We start from the raw sequence: 19567 nt of genomic DNA on the forward strand, positions 1-19567 counted from the left end.
CTGACACAGGACCTGATGGACATGAAAACTTGACACTTGTGTATCATAGGCTGCTCTAACCAAGGAAATTGTCTGTGTAAATATAGGAATGGTTAATGTACATGTCTTGTGCCTATGGATATTATCAGTGTACAGCGTGTGTAGCTGCCCAGTGGAAGAGCTGGTGCTGCACCCGAATCATGTATCTTACTTTAATCAATAAATATGATCTATTTTTTATGTGAAAAGGGTCTGGGATGTGCGATGGGGATTTCTTTTCCATGAGGCAGGTGTAAAACTACCTGGCAGGGCCTGGGCCGGGTCTGGAGCAGGTCTGGGCGTCTCCAAGGGGGGACTCCACTGTGCCAGGCTGGATGGGGCAGTGGTGTGGCATTAATGACAGTGGACATGCTACAACTTTTGGGACTCATCGCTTTTTTTTTTTTTCTTTCTTTTTTTCCTTTTTGCAAATACTACTCAAGTACAAGGGCTTGGGGAGGGGGGAGCATCCATGGGAGAGCAGGAGACCTGGAGCCCAGCAGGCAGCTGGGGTCAGACCCTGTGTTTTTCCCACCCCTGCAGCAGCATACAAGACTTTGCTTCTGCTGAGGATTTCAAATAAAAGTGTTTCACTTTTGCTGCTCTGAAAATTACAATTTTTCTTCTGAATGCATTTGTGCAAGTAGGTTGTGGGCAGAACCTTTATGGGCTTGCTGGGCTTGGCTCTTCTCTCTGCCCCACCAAAGCTGTGCCTTGGCTTCTTGGCTGTGTCCTGGGACCCAGCAGCCTGCTTTATGCCAAAAATGGGGCCGCAGCTGAAAAAAGAGCCTGGCATGTGCCGATGGCTGCAGTGTGGTGGATGCTGAGCTGCTGCTGATCCGCCCAAGAGATCAAAGGAGGAAAAGCCGGCCTATGCTCAGAGATGGCTGGGTGCCATGCCAGCGTGGCTGCAGCTCGGCTTATCCTTACACTGCTGAATAATTCATGCCATTGCGGTGTGTCATCAGCAGGGCTGTTTGGGTAATCAGTGCTAAAAAAAGTTAATCTCTTGAAGCCCTGACAGAAAAGTCTCAAAGTATGCAGACTGATGGGGAGTGTGGTCGCTGGAGGGGGATCCGAGGCCACCTGAACCCCAGGGTGGGAGGAATGGCTGAGCACAGGCAGCTCCTGGTGGTTGGGGTATTTTTGCCTGTGGAGAGTCACCATGGCTGGATCCACGACCATCCTTTCCTTCCGAGGGTTGAACACTGCAGGGCTGCACCCCTTCTATGAAATGGCTTTACTGAGGCTGCCCTCTCCCAGGTGTCACTTAGCAAAGCATCGTCTCCGTTGCCCTTGCCCTCCCCTGTGCTGTGGCTGCCAGCCGAGGAGACCCTAGGGAGTTAAAAGTCTAAAGGAAAATATCATTACTGTTATTTGCACTGCTTCTGATGCTGGGAAGAATAATTTGGGTTTGCTTTATGGGAAAGAGCGGTGCATTTTGCTGAGAAACTGCGGCAATCTTGGAGCAAGGGTGGGAAGCCAGCAGGGTGACAGCCTGGCCACCCCTCGGAAACCTGCCCAGACCTGGAGCCAGCAGCAGTGGTGGGTCCCCCCCCACTGCGATACCACTTGTGCCAGGGCTCATGCCATCCCGCTCTGCTGAATGCGCCAGAGAGCTAAGGCACAAACTGGGATTTATGAGCAGAAAACAGGGGCAGAGCAGGCAAACCCCATCCTTCCCTTTGGCCATAAGAAAATGCTGCTCCTCCAGCAAGGCCAGGGATGGCAACCTACTCTTCACAATGTCCCATCAACAAGCAGGCGGATGAGCCTGCTCTGGGGACCCATCTGCATTTAGAGTTTTATTAAAAATAGCCACAGGGAACTGCAAAGTTCACAAACCCATCCCGGCAGAGGAAAGCCGAGCTGGGGACCTGCACAATTGCAGCCAAGTGGTCCCTCCCTTGGCTTTTAATTTGGGATTAACCCCAGCTGTGGTGGGGTAATAGGGCTGGGGTGGGAGGTTTGGTTGTGCCAGGTGATGCTCGTCCTGCTGCCGGCAGTTCAGGCAGGAGGGATGCTATCCTTCTCTTCCCTTCTCAGCCTCTCTGTGTGATGAGCCCCCCTCCAGCCAGCAGGTAGGGTGCTGTGGTATCCCGGGGGTGTTTTGGGGAGCCAGGTGAGTCCCTGGTTTGGGACATGGAGCTGTTGGCAGGATTTGCAGCCCGAGGTGCTGGGGCAGCATAAAAGTTGTGTGGTCAGACTGGGGGTTTGGAGCAGTGTGCTGTGTGCTGTACTGGTGGGTTTCCTTTCTCTTGCTGCTTGTGCTGCTCCTGCCCAGAGGCAGCCCCGGTCCCAGTCTTGGGCCTGGCAGAGATGTTGCTGTGCTCTGTCTACAAAGTGCTTTAGAGTAGTAGGGTAATTGAGGCCTTGGGAGGTCTCTCCTCCAACTTTCTCCAGCCTGAAGCAATTTTTGGACTTACAAAAAAAGCTCTTGTTACTCTCACACCTCCCCCAGGATCTCTCCTGTGTTTCTCCACACAACCCACTGATGTCTGGGCTTAGAAATGCTGTGCCCAAATTGATGTGCAGGGATTGTGCTCTTTTAGGATGGAAGTGTTGAGAGGGATTTACCAAGTAAATCCAAACAGCTAAAATATCAGTCCTAATCCACGCAGGGACTGAATTGTGCCGAGCAGAGCTGGGTCTCAAAGAAGGAGGCTGTGTTCCCTTGCAGACCTCAGGGTAACTCAGGACCCGGGCCAGCTGGCCATGGGGCTGGTTTCGGTTCGTATCTGGGCTGTCCAGTGAGAACGTCCCTGTGTGCCCCAAATGGAATCCCCCTTCCCCCATTTTGGTCCCAGAAGGGGATGTGAAGAGCATTTTTTTCACATCTGCTTGTTGTCTGAGCCAAGCATCTCTATCTGGGTGTCCCAAGCCTCCCTGTGTTTGTGTCCTTTCTTGTGTGCCCTCCCCCAGTTCAGCACTAAGGCACCCAGCAGTCGAGACAAAGCCAAAAAGTTGAGGCTTGGGTCAGTAAGCGCTGGGAGTTTCTGGGATGGGGTTAGTGGGAAGCATAACACTGATGAAGTTGGGGGCTGTGGGGGTGTGGTGGGTGTTTAAGACTCAAAGATATCACTTCACTGGTGCCTGGGAGTGCTGCTGTATGGACAGGTCCTTCTGAACCTCCCAGGCACAACCCTGGTGTGTTCCTAGTGCTGCTGCAGCAAAAATGCAACGAGAGCATTTCAGGAAATTATTTCTGTTTTATTCTGGTCTGGGGAGAACGAGCAAACAGGAGAGCTCACGTGTCTTTGCTCTTAGGAGCAACAAATGAGGAACAGGTAAACTGGGCCTGCGTGAATTTGTGGTGAAGGCTGTCCCACCCCATCAGCTATAGGTGCTTGGCTGCCACGGGGGGAGAATGTGGCTTCCTCCTTGGCCAGGAAGACGTCTGGGGAGTCTGAAGCAAACCTCTGCGTGCATCCACCTATTGCACCCAAACAGCGGTTCAGGGCTCCCGGATGATGCTCTGCTTCTCATTGTGAGCAAGAAATTGCATGATCTGCCCCTGCGTGTTAGTGCTCTGAGGTGTTCCCACTTGTACTGCCTGTATTTCCTTTCAACTGCTGTATAATACACTTACAGACACACAGGATGGGCTGATACGCACCAACGTGCTACTCCCTTGCCCTAGCGTAGCATGCTGGCATCTTCCCGACAGGGCTGTTGAATAACAGTGTTTTGCCAGTATTTCTCCATTGCCATCTGGGCCATGGCATAACTGCTAGATGCTCGTGTGCAGCCAACATATATGCATCTCTGGGCACAGTGTGGCAAGGGAAACATAAGAAGGTGCTTTGTCCTGCACGATTCTCTGAAGACCTTGGAAGATGTGTCTCGCCCTTCTAGCTGCTGTCGCCAGCTGAGCATGAGGCCTCCCGTTGTGCTGTGGGGTGAGCAGGATGCAGTAGCAACGGGAAAGGATAGCAAAGAGGGTTGGGGCAGGTTATCTGGGGGTCAAAATACTTTGTTCCATGTCTGCTAACAAGATTTTGTGCTTACAACCTCCCATTGCCTTGTAGTTGTTCTTCTGCTGCAGAACAAATAGTACAGGTTTAGGAGGGAGCTTTTCCAAAATGACTTGTGGATCTCTTTGAAGGCCAGCTGTGGCTTAGGCTCACTTGTGATCCCTGGCCATAAAATCCATTCAAAAGGTTGTGTAAAACTTACCTTCCTTTGTGGTCACAGATGCACACACAACTCAGGTGGCTGGAGACAGAGGGAGATGGGAACATTTATCTCACGCACTTGTTGCAAACACAAGGGAAGGAGTCCCTGTGGCTGGCCAGCCCTCTGCTATCAGGAGGACAGAGCCGACACATTGTTCCATACCTGCCCTCTCTGCTGTCCAGGGATCCGCTGTACCAACATGGACCCTCATCACCATGTTAACCAAGGGGCTGAGTTTGGGGAGTCTGAAGCAAACCTCTGTGCGCACCCACCTACTGGTGTGGCTGGGGTCCTGCCTTTCCCCCGAGCAGGCTGATCTCCAGGCAGGGGACACTGAGGCACTGCCCTGGGCTGGGACGGTCCCCCCTCGTCGGTCACTGTTGGGGTCACTTGGCCCCCACAGCACTTTGCCCCCTGCAGATGTTGGCCCTTGGAAGCATTGCTTCCCCGGTCCTCCCTTTGCTGTCTCCATGGTGATAGCTAATGACATCACTGACACTCAAAACATTGCTGAGCTTTAGTGATGTCATCAGCTGTTGCTGGGGGAACCGTGAGATGGATCATGCTCTCCAGTTGACGGCGAGCCCTTCCAGAGGAGACTGCCTGGTGAGCGTGGGGGAGTGACAGCAGTGACGAGCCTGCGGTTTTTGGTGAAAAAAATTGTCAAAGTGCATGAGAACTTTGAGAGGTAAAACAGGCAGCGCTTCGCGGGGCTGTGGGGGTGGCTGGTGGGTGCCGGAGGAGCAGCAGGCAGCCCTGATGCCCAGGGGATGCTCGGGCAGGGGAGTGGGGCTGTGGGTAGGGTCTACAGGTTCTGGGACTGGCTGCTGTGTCCCACAGGGTCTGTGCTGGGTGTTTTAGGGAACTCTCTGCAGATATGCTTGAGTCAGGTGTGTTTTCCAGGTTAACTGGGTGATAGTCATCTCCTTAAGGGCTGTGGCTTTACTTTCAGAAATGAGATGAATTTCTGTTTTCCCAAGGGTGTTTGGCTGGGGATGGGAATCAAGGCAGGGCTTGGATTTGGGTCCTTTCAACCCTTTTGCTGCTGAGCTAACAGATACAGGAAGCTCTTGCCTTCCCAAAGCAAGGCAGGCTACTGTGGGTTTGCCTCCTTCCTCTGGCTCTTCTAGGATCCTCAAAGATGCATTGAACTTGCTGTCTTGGTAGTTCTCTGAAGGCTCAAGAGGCTGGGGGTGCTGGTGTCCAAAATAAGCTGTTACTCCCTGGGCTGCCCTTGGCTGGAGCTAGGCAGGGATGTCCTGTTTATAAGGGAATCCTTGAGTTATCGGGTAAAATCACGATAGTAAAAAAATCCAAACTCTTTTAATACTTTCCAAAAATCAACAACAAAAAAGTTACATCAAACAACCAACCAAAGAAAACCTCTCACGAAGAAATGATACATTTCCAAGCACAAGGACATACAGGCAAACCCACGCTCAACAGCCTTGGTGCCCCGACTCAGGTAGGAGATGCCACGTGGTGCTGGCCAGTCTTTCTGGGACACACCGGGGAGCCCCAGCTGCGTGGCAGGACCACGTACCACTGCATTCAGCGTGGGACCATGACAGCCACGGGGACGTGTCTGTACTCACATCCTTGGGGCAGGGTCTCCCTTACTCCTGCGAGCACAGCCCGGCTGGGCAGGGGTCTTGCTTTGTTGCTAGCTGCCCTGTTTGAGTCTGTGGGTGGCTCCTGGTGTGATGAAGCTTGTTGTTCGGTTTTTCTACAGAAATGGACTTTTTTTTTTTTTTTTTTTTTTTTTTTTTCCTTGGACTTCCGTTGGCCAAGTGAGGGATGTACTGATGGGACCAGCTGCATTCCCTCATCTCTCTCCCTGCATTGGGGAGCAGACATGGAAGAGGGTTTGCACCAGCTGATCCATTCCACTGGGCAAACTGTTGGCTTGATGCAAGCCCTCGGAGCCAGAGCTGGGGGCAGGGAGCTTCTGCTGTCCCGCCTGGGACACTCCCAGGCTGTGCATCGCTAGTCCTTTCGCACCTTCTCCACCACGACTGCTGCCATGCCTGCAGTGCTTGCCCTCCTCCTCCTCCTCATCATCCCTGTGACCAGGGAGCCCGGGGTGGGAGGAGGTGGCATGCTGCGGTCCTGCGCGGTGTTGGAGGAAGTCCCCTTGGCAAGGAGGCAGGTTAGTCATTGGCATCCCAGGAGCATCCTCCGTGTCCCGGCAGCGGCTGGAGCGTTTCCCCTCCGTTTGCAGCAGGAGCGCCGTGGAGGGCAGCGAGGGGAAGGATCCAGCCAAATTACAACCCAGCTGGTGCAGGGGGAGATGTTGCAAGCTGAGGGGGGACGGGACACGTAAGCCTCCCTTCAGCGGCACGTGCCAGCCCCCTGCACGCTGTTCCGCGTGGAGACGCGCTTCTCTTCTCATCTCGAGGACGAGCCCCCCGTTAAAACATCACCTCCTCGCAGCTCCCGTAGTCGCTCTCCACCATGTCGGAGCCCTCGTAGTTGGGCGGTGGAAGGGGCTGGGCTCGGATGCTGGGCTGGTGGCCCACCTCGCAGTCCGCGTAGGAGGGCTGGGCCACGCTCAGGCGCATGCTCACCCGCTTGTAGCCGGGGTCGGGCTGGTACGGGACACCCTCGCCCTGCACCAGTTGGGCTGGGTAGTAGCTGATGGCCGTATATTCGTTCTGGCACTGGGAGGCTCCCATGTCCACGGGGCCGAGCGGCAAGAAGTCCTCCAGGTTCTGGTTGCTGTAGCGGGGTGGGATGGGGGCCCGCTTGTTGCTCTGGTCCAGCGGGAAGGGAAAGCCCCCGTAAAGAGCGACTGGCTCCGCATCCGCCGGTGGAGGGGGCGGTGGGGGGAGAGGAGGGTGGGAGGAGGACGCAGGGGGCCCTTGAATGATCTCATAGTGGGAATACTCCTGGACGTCTGATGACAGGTACCGGGGAGGCCAGTAGGTCGTTTCTGCTGGGTAGACTGGAACAAAACAGAGTTGTGTTAGCTGTGGTTCAAGCTGTTGTTTCCCCTCTCTTGCCCTCCCGCTAATTCCTTCTGTAGACTCTGAGCCTGCAGGAGATGTGGCAGACCAGGGAAGAGAGGAGACGTAGGAACAGGGGAGATGTAGTTGCTTCTTTGGGAATTGAAGGTACCTGAGGGCACCCCTGGCTGTGCCCAGGCAGTGTTCCCACCAGCCTTCAGACATCCACTACTCTAGTGCCCAAAAGACACACTGCATCATGCCATTCAGATGCAAAGAGCTTGCATGATGAAGGGAGGGGGGCAGAGCAAGTGATCCACTGGATCTCTCCCTTTCCCTGTAGTTACTCTTGTGAACTCTCCTCTAACAGTGTACTTTGGTGATGAACTCCTGCGTGGAGAGAAAGCAGTAACCTTGCTGTCCGGAGCCAAGCAAGGTGTTCCCCTGAGGGTGCGATCCCTCTGCCTAGGAGCAATGATGCAAATGCCATCACTAAAACTCACGCTGACTTTTAGGACCTTAATTTTTTCCCCTTAGCTTCATTATTCTCTTTTATGGGGCCTTTTGACTCAGGATGTGTGGGAAGCCAGGCTATGCATTAATGGTTTCCCTGCTGATTGTGTACAAGACTGAGCAGGTTAAAGCTGAGAATTGGGATGTACTGGTGAGCAGGGAGGGAAAAGCCAATAAAGGACCTATAGCAGGACTCGGGCAGTGTTTGCCCGTGCTTTGCTTGGCTTTAACCAACACTGTTGGTCCCTCATGTTTGCAAACCTTAGATCCACTTCACAAGGGGAAGAGGGATGTGTAAGAGCAAGAAAAAGCTTTGGCTACTGACCCATCTCCTCCCTGGCCCAGGTGCACTTGATGAAGGACTCATTGTCAGAGTTGGAGGGGGGTGCAGCGGGGGGCAGGTTGGGTGCCACGCTGCACACGATGGTTCCCCGGTGCTTTGGGGTGTTGGCTGAGTTGAAGGTGACGAATTCGGGGCTGCTGGTGGGTTTGCGCTGCTCTGGCGTGGCCCGGTCTAGGTTGTTGTGTGCCGTGTCACTGAGGATGTTGAGCTCGATGGGTGGCACGGCTTGGGTGCCCACACCCACGCTCTTGGAGAACTCGCTCTTGGTGAGCAGGTCAGGGTCCTCCCGAGCCACGGGCTTGTGGGCTTTGGACCGCTGGCGGTAGCGCTTGCGGATGAACACAAAGGCCACGGCCAGGATGACCACCCCCAGCACGCCGGCTACGATCTCCGCAATCTCCTCGGGGCCCACCACCCACTGCGTGGGCACGATGGCGGGGGTAATGATGGGCTGTGTGCAGTAGTCCCCCTGGTAATCCGACGGGCAGATGCAGCGGACGGAGCCCTGGTTGCTCACGCAGCGCCCGGCGTTTCGGCACGGGTTGTCTTTGCACTCCTCGGCCAGCTTCTCGCACCTGTGGGGAGGAAAGGTTGGAGACAAACACCATCAGCATGGGGATGTAGCTAAAACTGCGTCATCCTATTCAGGGCTCTGACTTACACCAGCCAAGGATGCTCCATCCTGGTCTGCGCTCCCTCCCTTGCTAGACTCGTGCTACCTGCCTCTCCTGGCAGAGGACTGTGATCCTGGAGTGTAAAACGATTCTTTTCAGGAGGCCATATTTTATAGGATGGTCCTATTTTTCAGTCATGTGCAACAAATTAAAATGAGGGGCTTCCTGCCTCAGAGGAGTATTTGGAGTTTCTAGGGCTAACACTGCATAGAGAGATGCTCCCATCATATTGAATTAGGGAGCCCAAGGTCACTCTGAGATGTCTTAACCTCTTATGAAATCTCATATGTCCTCCAGGCTCTGTGGGGTCTCGGAATGATCTGTGGATGTTTGCAGGTTGCAGCAAACATTTGGGGAACATCTAGCCTGAGAAGTGGTGAATGGGCATCCTTGTTGGAGAGGCTTTTTTGGCATTTTATGGAGCATCTGTGGAACTGAGACTGAATTTTTGATTCTCTGTCCTGCTCCACCCCACACAACCTAAAAGTTCCCCAGCAGTACAGGGGACCTTGCCTTCCAACAGTAACGATCTCCCCGTGCTAGGGAGAATATGCAATGTTTTGTTGGCTTTTCTTCCTTTTTTTTTTTCTTGTTACAGAACAAACTCTGTGAGATTTGGGCTCCTCTTGTTTCTTAGTGTTTTAGGATGTGTGAACTGGTGTGTGCAACAAGCACCCGCAGGCTCTGGCTGGATGACCGGTGATTTCAGATATTGCACTGCCACCTAATGCTCAGCTACATACTTTTATTCCAAGAGTTGCGTGAACGATTTCTGCCTTTGCATTGATTCAAATCAGTGTTCATCCTGGCTAAATGGCTAAGGCAGAAGGATGAACTGGACGTGATGCTGTTTGAGCCTGTGCTGAGCATCTCTCATCTGGCTGGGCTGGAGGCAGGGCAGGGGGCTTGGAGGGGGTGCCTGGTTGCAGCGGGTAATGCTGAGCAGCAGAGCAGCCTCTGGGCCTGGGTTAATTCTCTAGCTGCAGATATTTCCAAGTGTGCACTGACATTTCATATATGGGAAATGTATCCAAGCTGTAACACTGATGGTGAGAACTTCAAAGCGATATGAGCCATAGGGTTCAGGGCCAAAGCCAAACACTCCGACACCTCATGATAACGGGGATCCTTAGGCTATCTGACAGGAGAGGGGGAATGGCATGCTGCACTTGCTTTTCAGCGTAGCCCACTATCCTGAGCTCAGCTTTGAACTGGATGAATTGCAGCTGTGTCCTGGCACAGATACTGCCCTTGGATGAGCCCTGCAGAGCGGGTCCTGGGCAGAAACAGCCCCTTTGGCACCCAGGGTGGGTGTCCCAGAGACTGAAAGAGGGGGCAGCTCGCAACTGTGCCAGCCTTGGGGCATCCTCTTGCCACCCAGTGCAGTGCCTGCCCATACCCTGCTGCCAGGGTGCCCCCACCCCAGCCAAGCTCAGCTCACACCGCAAGGAGAGGCTTTGAACCTGCACCAAGCATAGCATCTGCAGGCATTCAAAGCATCTGTGAGAAGAGATTTTTCTTTTTTTTCCTGCTGCTCAGAGAAGATGGGCACAGAGGGGCAATGACCACACGATGGCAGAGCTATTTATGTCCCGGTCTGCTCAGCTCTGCCTTCAGACGCTTCCCTGCTGCAATGTTCAGCTACATGCAATTTGCAATTAATCCCAGAGCGTCTGGATCTGCTGAGCTCCAGAAATGTGCAATGCTCGTTGGTAGACATCACGTTTTCAGCCCACCATGGGCGATGGCTTGTCCCGAAGCCTTCCCGGACCTTACCTTTCGCCCAGGTACCAGTCAGGGCAGTGGCAGGAGTAGCCGGTGGCAGAGAGGCTGCAGGTTCCCCCGTGCAGGCAGGGCTTGGACTCGCAGGGACTGTCCCCTAGCTCACAGTGCTCACCAGAAAACAGACCGGGACAGATGCAGGTGTAACCTGGAGAGGGTGAAAGAGTGCCATACAGAGAATGTATCCGTATAGAAGAACTAGCAAGAACAGGGAGGAGCAGGGCCTGGTGCTGATGGCTGGTTGAGCACAGGGGGCTCAATCCGGCTACCTAAGCATAGGTACTTGCTGCCACAGCAGGTGCTGTGGGGCACCCAAGCCATCTGTGGAGGGCTGGCGGGTATGTTGCAGGACCCGGGGGCTGGGTGGTTGCTCTGGAGCAAGGTAGTGGCACTGGAGAGCTATTTAAGCAACAAGTCAAGCCTGTCGTCTCTTGACACGGACCCTCTCCTGCCAGGAATGTATTCAGGGCACAGCTTTATTGCGTGGAGAAGCTGGGGGACAAATTCAGATTAAAGGAAGGGGAGCCTGGCTGGCTGATTCACAGTTTCTGACTCTGCTAAATGCAATCCTCTGTAACTTATTGTTCTCCGATGTCTTTGGTCCTGCAAGTTCTCGCGGTATGAAGCGCCTGTCTCAACATGTCAGGTTTCTCTTGCCTACAGGAGGTGTCTCCTCGCAGCCAGAGAGAAACCCGGCATAGCCGGGGACTTGGAGGGGGCTGCTGCTCTTTGCATTTTTGGCTGCTGTTTAGTGTAGCCCTAAGCATGGGAACGTCCCTGGCTGTGCTGAGCTCCTGCTAGTCACCCGGCTGGTGGTGCCATGCGGGAAGTTCGGAGCTTCCACCTTGCAGCACGCTTGAAAAGTCTTTGTTACTCGTCCACAAGCTAAACATCCCTGCTTTAGAACACAGGATGAACAAATGTAGACCTGTTTTCACATGCGTGTTAGTGGTTGTACAACAAGGACGTGCTGATGCTCGCGCAGCAGGTGCTGGACATTGCCCGTAGGGCTGCGTGTGCCCAAACACATGTGTTCCTGGATGCGGGGGTTCACATGTGTTTGCACCTGTGGTCCTGAGTGCTGTGGTTGATGTGGTGGCTTGTCTGGCTTTGACCCTTTCTGCACAGATGCGTTCTCACGCGGCCACGTGGCTTACCCGGGCTCGCTCGCACAGACGTGTCTTTGCCTGTGCATGTAATCCCACGCCTGAGATCCCTGGGCAGAGCTTTGGATAAACTCACGCTGCGTGCCTGTGGTCTCCAGGACTGAGCCCACAACACTCAGGGAAGCCAAGCACCCAGGATAACCACACAAACTAAATGTCCCTTGAGCAACCCCTTCCCCGAAGCAGTGTCCTGCATGTTTCTGCCTGCGGCTGTGTCCCACAGGCTCTTTCCTGGGCAGTTGGGCCATTTACAGGAGAAGTTGATCACCTTGAAAGGAAACTATGGGAAGAGCACTGACTGATTATTAGTGAGGGAGTGATTTTTTTTCCTCCCTCCTCCCATTGTATGCTCTCTGCGAAGCAAGAAGGTGATGCCTTGACTTAAAGCAGAGATGAGTTTTCACCTCATGGGCTTTGAGCCCCTTCGAGCCCAGCCAGAGGGGTTTTTCTGTGCAGAGGGTCTCAAGGGTAAGGCTGAGACGTGAGTGCCAGCCAGGTTAACTGTTCAGTATAGATGCACCTCGTGTCAAACAAGTTCACCTGAACTAGGCAGCTGCTGAGTCGACAGGGCTGGGAATCTCATTCCCAGAGCCTGCGGGCAGGGCAGGAGGAGGTGTGCTCCCTCCTCTGTCCTCACTTACTTGCTGGGCAGGGTGTGGGCTTTGGCAATGGCCCCAAAGAGCACAAAGCTGCAGGAGGAGCTTCTGCCCCACACAGCAGCCTGGAAAGCACCCCTCTGCCCCATGGAAGGGCCAAAGCACAAACAGTATCTATCTTGATAGGGTGTTACAGGGTGCAGCCCTGCTGTGCTGGAAGCTAGGACATGGGTGTAGGGCATTGACACAAGGGTGGGCATCACTGGGAGCAGTTCCTCCCCTCGAGGCCACTGCAAACTAGCCCTCTCCCTGTGATACAGCTCACTGTGGGGAGACCCTCTGATGGGAGGAACAGGGCAGCGGTGAGACTGTCTTGGGCAGAGCCTGGTATCAAACCTCTGTTGAGCACGTGTGCCCCATGTTAGCCTGAGACACTTGGATTTGAGCTTATGGTTTTCCCATATCCCTTCCCATAGCCCTGGGGAGTCACTGGCTGCAGTGGGAATAGACCAAGATCTTGGCTTGTTTCTGCCCAGATATCATCGCTGCGTGATCCCATCTTGCCTGATTCCAGCCTTGCTAATGGCTCCTTAAGCAAAGAGGATGCAGAGGGGTGGGTGGAATTTCTATTTGCATTTGAGTTTTTGGCAAGGCTGCACTGCTTTCCTAGGTCATGCACACTCCTTAGAAACACCTTCCTGCCCTCCGGGCCATGGTCCGCTGGTGAGAGCCAAGATGATGATCTCATACCCCCCAGCTGCTGCTGACAGAGTCAGCCATCACTTGAGGTCCCCTGGGACAGGGGACCTCTAATTCTTCTCTGGAGTAGCCCCTCCCATGAGGGTGAATGAAGAGGTTGCATCTTTCCCTCCCCTCACTGCTTATTGCTCTCCTATTGCTCTGCATGGGATGTTCACATACCTCCTCCATGAGTTTCGGAGCACATCCCGTTGTTGAGGCATGGGTTGCTGCTGCAGGCACCGGTAGGGGAACAACATTGCTTTATCCCCACCTCTTCCATGACTTCCTTTGATTGCCCTTTCCCGGGCAGGAGAACCACTTCTCTGCCGTTGATTGCAACCACGTCCAGGCAGCCCCTGAACCCCCACGTGACTTTCTGGGACTGAGGTGGCTGTCGGAGGCCCCCAAAAAGCAGGTCTCGTCTTCCCCGGGAGATATTACAGGTCCCCGGCAGCTGGAGAGAGGCGTTTCCCAGGCCATCGATGAGCAGGCGGACAGATGTATTCTTCACCTCCAGAAACACTGAGTGCCACTCACCGTCGCTCACAAAACGTGAGGAGGAGAGGTTCCCGCTGTAGTTCCCCTGGCAGCTGTACCCAAGTTGAGGGACTCCATTAACCATCTGCAAAACATGTCCCAGGAGTCACGGTTAGCTGCGATACAGGGTGGCTGCTGTTCATGGAGGCTTTCAACACTTTCCAAGAATTAACCAGCTACGCAAATGCAGCCCCTTTCACCCATATTAAGCTATGCATGGATCAGTTAAAGCCTGTTTAAGTGACTGCAACCTCCTTTATTTTGCAAAACGCCTTCATCTCTCTGGCACAATTTCACCCGTGGTCCTTCCCTGCAACCTTTGACCAGTGTGCAGGGAGGGAAGCTCATCTTTCCACATAACAGGCTGCAGAGCCGTGTGATCATACTCCTGCAGCTGTTTGCCTCTTCTCCCCTCTTCCTGAGCCTAATCAGAGCCCTGGCATTCAGGCTATCCATAACCAGTTACAGATGGACTCTTGTCCTGGGCCACGTGGCCTTTATTCTGTTCTCGCTGTCTCGTTAGTGGTGGGGAAGGTGCTGGAGCAGTTGCCCCTTTGGCATGGGTGAGGGTGCTGAAAGGACCTCTTCGAGGATGAGCACTGGCAGCTTTCTCTGGAGGAGGCAAGGAGAAGTTGGGAGGCAGAGAAAGGTATTACTGTTGTACCCAGCTCCTAACCAGCATGCTGGAAAGCCAGGCCAAAGCTGCTGATAGGTGTTGCAATCCAATCCTTGATCTCCAGCAGATGGGAGGGAGACAAGATATTGAGCTGCTAAAAGTGAACCACACCAGTGTTTTCTGCGTTAAACTGGGACATCAGGACTTCCTATCTGTGGCCCAGGATTAATCTTTAAAAATCATATGGAGGAAGGAGAAAGGAAAGGTTAGCTGTGTTGTTTCAGGGTGAAGTCAGGGGTAAACCTTCCTTTCACCTTTTTCTTCCCAGTGCTTTGTTGATAAAACCTCTCTCTCATAGAAGTCAAGAGCTTATGGAGAAGGAGAAAAGAGATGGAACGAAACATTCATGGAAAACCTGCAGAGCTTGCTACATAACATCAAGCAATTCATTCCAGGCAAAAGAGATCTCTATGGGGGGCATTAGAGACAGCGAGGAGTAGTGATGTTTGGAAGAGGCTAGAAGAGGAGGAGTGATTACGGGCTACACTGAACTCTAGAGGAACCTACTATACGATATGATGGGGCTACACTGGATGGGTCAAAAGCAGAGCAGGACAACAGTTAACTCTTAGAGAAGCCCACAGTATGAATAAATCCCAGTGGGAGGAGAGAGCAACTGCTGAAAGAAGGAAGAACTAGATGCAGCTGGCACACGCCATGGAAAGGCCTCAGGGCAACATGTGTGTAAATCTCTTTGCACAATTGGCAAGTGCACCAGAGAACTTTGTCACTTCACTTTATCTGGAGGAATATGATTTCACTTCAGATGGGTCTGTAGATTGGGCTTATCAATTTCTGGGGCTGGGAGACAGTTGAGAACTCGATTCCCTGCAGCAAGAACTGACAGACTGCCAAGTCTTTCCCAGCTTGCCTGGTTTGCCATCCTCTTGCTGCAACCTATTTCTGAACATCAGGAGAGCTTAGTGGTTGGAAGGGCGATGATATGCATGCCCTTGGGAGAACTTATCCTCTTCACCAAATCTATGAACCATTGGTTATGATTCTTTCAAAGCTTTGGCTCACACCTAGAGTACTGAAGTCTACGAAGCTTAAAATCTTGAGGGGTTCCTTCCGTTTTTTCAGGCCAGATGGTCTAGAAGAGATTTGACCCCTGAGATATTGTTAATAAAGTGAGTCAGGGAAGAAATGATACACAGGCAACTTGATGGTGGAGGCTTTATGATAGTTTCGTATTGAAAAGCTTGTGGAGACATCTGGGTACAGGAGATCATAGACACACTGAACTCCATCAATAATGAGTCTTTTCTGCCTTGACTCTGTGTGGTAGGCCTGGCTCAGTAGAGCTTCCTGCCATCTCATCCTTTCTGGACACCATCTGGATTGCTGGACTCCTTCTGCTGAACTACTTGGTGACTCTCCTTCCTAGAGACAGGGTAGAAAGCTAGAGACCCTTCTTGAGAAGTTTTTCTCATTAAGCCCTTTACAATGCAGCTTAAAGTGACTCTCAGAGACAGGTACAGGACATATGGATGATGTTTCTCTGCTCTTGCTCTTCAGGAGCGATGGCTGCAGCAGCAGGAGCTTGCAATATGTACCATGGGCAGGTCTGTGGGTGTTGGCTGCTGTGCGGTTCCCCGTCTGTGTGGGTCTTTTATAACAGTTGAAAGAAAAGTATTTCAAAATAGGAAGATGAGGTTGTGAAACCATGAGAAGGGATGAGGGAATTCAGGGACAGGATGAGCACTTCCAGGTAGGTTACAGTGTATAGATCTTAACATGATTAGTCTCAGGGACAAATCTCTGTCAGCTGGTAAGTATGTCTTATGATCTTGGTCTCCAATTAGTCTGAATTTAATTGATGAGGAATATACAAACCCCCTATTCTTTAGTCATCTGCTGCTTTCCTTCTCCTGCCAAAGTGGAAGAGGAGGATGATCTTTGAATGCTGGGTAGATTTGGTGTGCAGCCAGAGGGAGGAGAGCGATCGGACTGAACTGTTCCTGGCTCTGCAGGTGTCTTAAACAGTGAAACCACCTGAAGAAAGTGGTTGAAAAAGAGTGGGGCATTGAGAAATAGCATTTAAGACTCCTGCTTTGTCTGTTTTGTCCATTACTGTAAAGGACCTTTAAATTGAGGTCTATTTGATTAGATGCATGACCTGACTGGCATATGCTCTGATGCAGGTAAAGGCTGGTGATATCATTCCCAACCGCAGAGCTCACCTGTGCCCTCCTCATCTCTACCCTGTTACCCCAACCCTCTAGTCCAATGTGGCCGCCTCCTCTGTGTGGATGGAGCCATACTGTGGTCTGGCAAAGGGTTTGTGTGTTTAGTGGGAGTGTGGTTCCACTCCTAAGGTCTGGGGGGAAGCATTCCCTTTGCTACACTGGAAGCAGATGGGTCTGGAGAAAATGCCACGTGGTAAATTGTTTGCACTGAGAGGTGTGGTATAAGAGAGGGATGGAGAAACAAGCCATAAGGAAATACGATGATGTAGATCTATGATATGAGCATATGCTGCCTTCACACCAGAGACTAGCACATTCATTCACAGATGTAAAAGAAAATTCCCTAGTTGTGGCTGCAGCAATTACCAAACTGTGCTTAGCTCTCACTTGGTCTTCCCAAGTCTTATATTTTAGCTAGATGAATTACTAAGGGTACACATTATTGCATCTTCTTTCTGTGATTACCTTCCCACAAAGAGTAAGGTTTTTTTATGCTGGAAAGAAATCCCCATGCATTGCAATACATACCTCCAAAGTGGCATGGTCAGTCCCGTTAGCGTAGAACACGACAGCGTGCAGCTGGTGGGTCTTCAGGCGAAAATGCATGTGCCAGGAGCCGATCTGTGAGTGCTGGTACCAAATGTAGCTGTGGCCTCCAAACCTCACAGCTGTTCCTGGAAGGAGAATGAGCAAAAGGTCTCATCTTTGTCACACTTTGAGGCTATGGACTGTATCAAGCCTTGCCTCTTTTCCCAGCCTGACACCATAACTGTCCAGGAACAATCCCAACCACGGCAACCTATGTACCGCTGCACTGCATCTCCCACAGCTCCCATTTGGAGCTCCCAGTATTTCTTCTGTGTAATCAACTGTAAAACAATCCTGCAATAGCAGCCTGGCTATTTCTGTCCTATAGCACCTTCAGGGTGTCTTCAGCGTGGTCTACAACACCCTTGAATTTCCTAATCCTTAATAAGTCTTTGTATTATTCTATGGTATCCCCTTACCATACCTGCCCAAGTCATGCTAACCTCTATCCCTGCTCCCTCCATTTATTTCTCAAAGTACTCTAGATTGAGTATAACAAATGTGTTTTATTTGGCTTTACTCAAATTTATCAGTTAGTCTGTGCTTTGCTGAGTCTAGGATCAACACAGGAGCTCAGAGATCAAAATTCTGATCACTTGAGAGCTTCGTTACCTGCTAGGTATGGGTGACTTTTCCTAATGAGCTAGACAGATGTTGCTGTTATTAAATGCTACAGGAGATTAACTAAAAAAAAAAAAAAAAAAGAAAAAACTATGTGAACCTTTCAAGCTCTGAGAATCTAGATTTGGCTTTGAAATTGCAGGCAGAGTTGTTGGTTGTTGGGCAACCTAATTCCATGGAAAGTCCAGGTGCTTTACAGTGTACTGAAGGAAAACACGTGCTCAGGTTTATAGGGTGGGACACTGCCAGGAAGGATTGCTCACCATTGCAAGAACAGATTTGCTCCAAGCTGTGCCGTGGGGTGAGGACGCTGAGTCGGGCAGTGCTGTAAGTAGACATCATGCCTGGATCCAGCTGAATGGTTTCCTTGCAGACACGATGGGCGCAATCTGACCCATGACATGGCACATGAATTGCTTTCTTCATCCGGAGACCGACGAGTTGGTCCATCTCCCCAGCTGACACAGTGATCTTATTTGCAAGGACCCGAGGCTCATACAAGGAACCATGTGGCTCTCCAACAGCCAAGAGCAGGTCCACTCCATCAGAGGTAGCTGCAGGCTGTAAGCTGGCCATGTGGATGTTTTGGCGCCGGGTCACAAGGATGTTTCCCAGAAATCTCTGCAAGTTGCGCCAGTGGTCCCCCACAAACTCCTCGGGGGAGAGGTGGCGGAAGTGTAGCACCACCGCCTTGTCCAAGGCCTCCTGCGTGAAGCACCACACGTGGACGTTGACGCTGGTGGTGGCTGTGAACGTACCGTCACTGACTGTCACGTTCAGAAGATAGTGGCCGTGGGGAAGCTTGTCCCCAGCAATGATCTTCCCATCCGCAGCCCCAACAGAGAAGAGCCCCTCCTGGGGCACTTCTGCCACCAAAGTGTACGCCAGCGTGTCATGGGGGTCTCGGTCCGTGGCGTGGATCTTGCCCAGAACGCCACCTCGGAAGGTTTCCTCGTTGGTGGTGATGAATATCTCCAGGGGAAGGGCTGAGGGGGCATACTGGCTCTGCTCAGTCACTTGGATATTTATAAATGCAGATGAGGACAGGGGAGGAATACCGCTGTCGGAGACCTGTCAAGGGAAACAGAAGGATCTGTTGTAGCCACATGCTGACTTACTGTCACCTCACCTGACTGGACGGGCTGATAAGGTCTTGCAAAGGAGAGTGCCTTGCAGGTAGCAATGGGTGGAAGCTGTCAGGCAGCGGGTTGGGAATGAAGCAGCAATGGGAAAAATTGGCAGCAGTGTTAGACCTCTGCCTGGAGATGGCCCCAGGGAAATGGCAGCATGCCTTCCAGCACAGAGACTGATTGAGACCTTCTGTTAGCGGTGGGGTCGTGCTTATTTCCACGTGCGCTCATCAGCAGCTGAGGCACACTTGACTGGCTCTGATTTCCTGAGGATTAACCATCTTTAGAGATGTTGCCAATCTTTGGGGGTTCCATGCGTAACTGAGTGTACAGAGATATAAGGCAGTTACGCACATCAACACGTTTGCTCACCTTCCGGACTATTTAAGCCCGTGTCCCACCTCTGACAATGTCTGTCTAGCATGAGTCAAGGAACCTCAAAATAGAAAAATGTGAATAATCAGATTATTGCATAAGTTTCTCCCTAATCTTAAGCAGTTAGTGGTTGAGGTTTATAATATAATAGTACCTAGCTTTTAGAACAACTACCATTACTGAAGAAGTATGTACTTTACATGTTGTTATCTTTTTGTTTGTAATGGATTATCCTTACTGATAACATTGAATATTAATTAATTCACTCTGCAACAATAGAAATCCTCTTTGAAGAGGAACTTAAACCACTTCTTAAATGACAAGGATACTTGGAGAAAGTTTGTAGGATCAGATGCAGGTCTCAGTTTAAACTGGAAGTCGCTAGAATGATGCTGGGAAAAGCATCTGTCTAAGGAAACAGCTGACAGAGTATTTCTCATGATCATATTATCTGATTTTATCAGCTGTCTCCCAGCTTCTTGTGGGCAGACTGTGTG

General features: G+C 51.8%; 1 protein-coding gene across 1 annotated transcript in view; it reads right to left on the reverse strand.

Moving 5' to 3' along the window:
* Positions 1-5527: 5527 nt before the first annotated feature.
* The window catches only part of FAT2 (FAT atypical cadherin 2), a 59789-nt gene continuing 45749 nt past the window's right edge, over positions 5528-19567 (reverse strand). The window contains exons 19-24 of the mRNA XM_052772055.1: positions 17829-18636; positions 16885-17030; positions 13135-13576; positions 10446-10599; positions 7978-8570; positions 5528-7138 (exon numbers count right to left, since the gene is read on the reverse strand). Coding sequence (XP_052628015.1) covers positions 6606-7138; positions 7978-8570; positions 10446-10599; positions 13135-13576; positions 16885-17030; positions 17829-18636 — 2676 coding nt within the window. The 3' untranslated portion in view covers positions 5528-6605. The remainder of the gene's footprint in view (positions 7139-7977; positions 8571-10445; positions 10600-13134; positions 13577-16884; positions 17031-17828; positions 18637-19567) is intronic.

Source organism: Harpia harpyja, chromosome 20 (genome assembly GCF_026419915.1).
Source record: "Harpia harpyja isolate bHarHar1 chromosome 20, bHarHar1 primary haplotype, whole genome shotgun sequence".
Lineage (NCBI taxonomy): Eukaryota > Metazoa > Chordata > Aves > Accipitriformes > Accipitridae > Harpia > Harpia harpyja.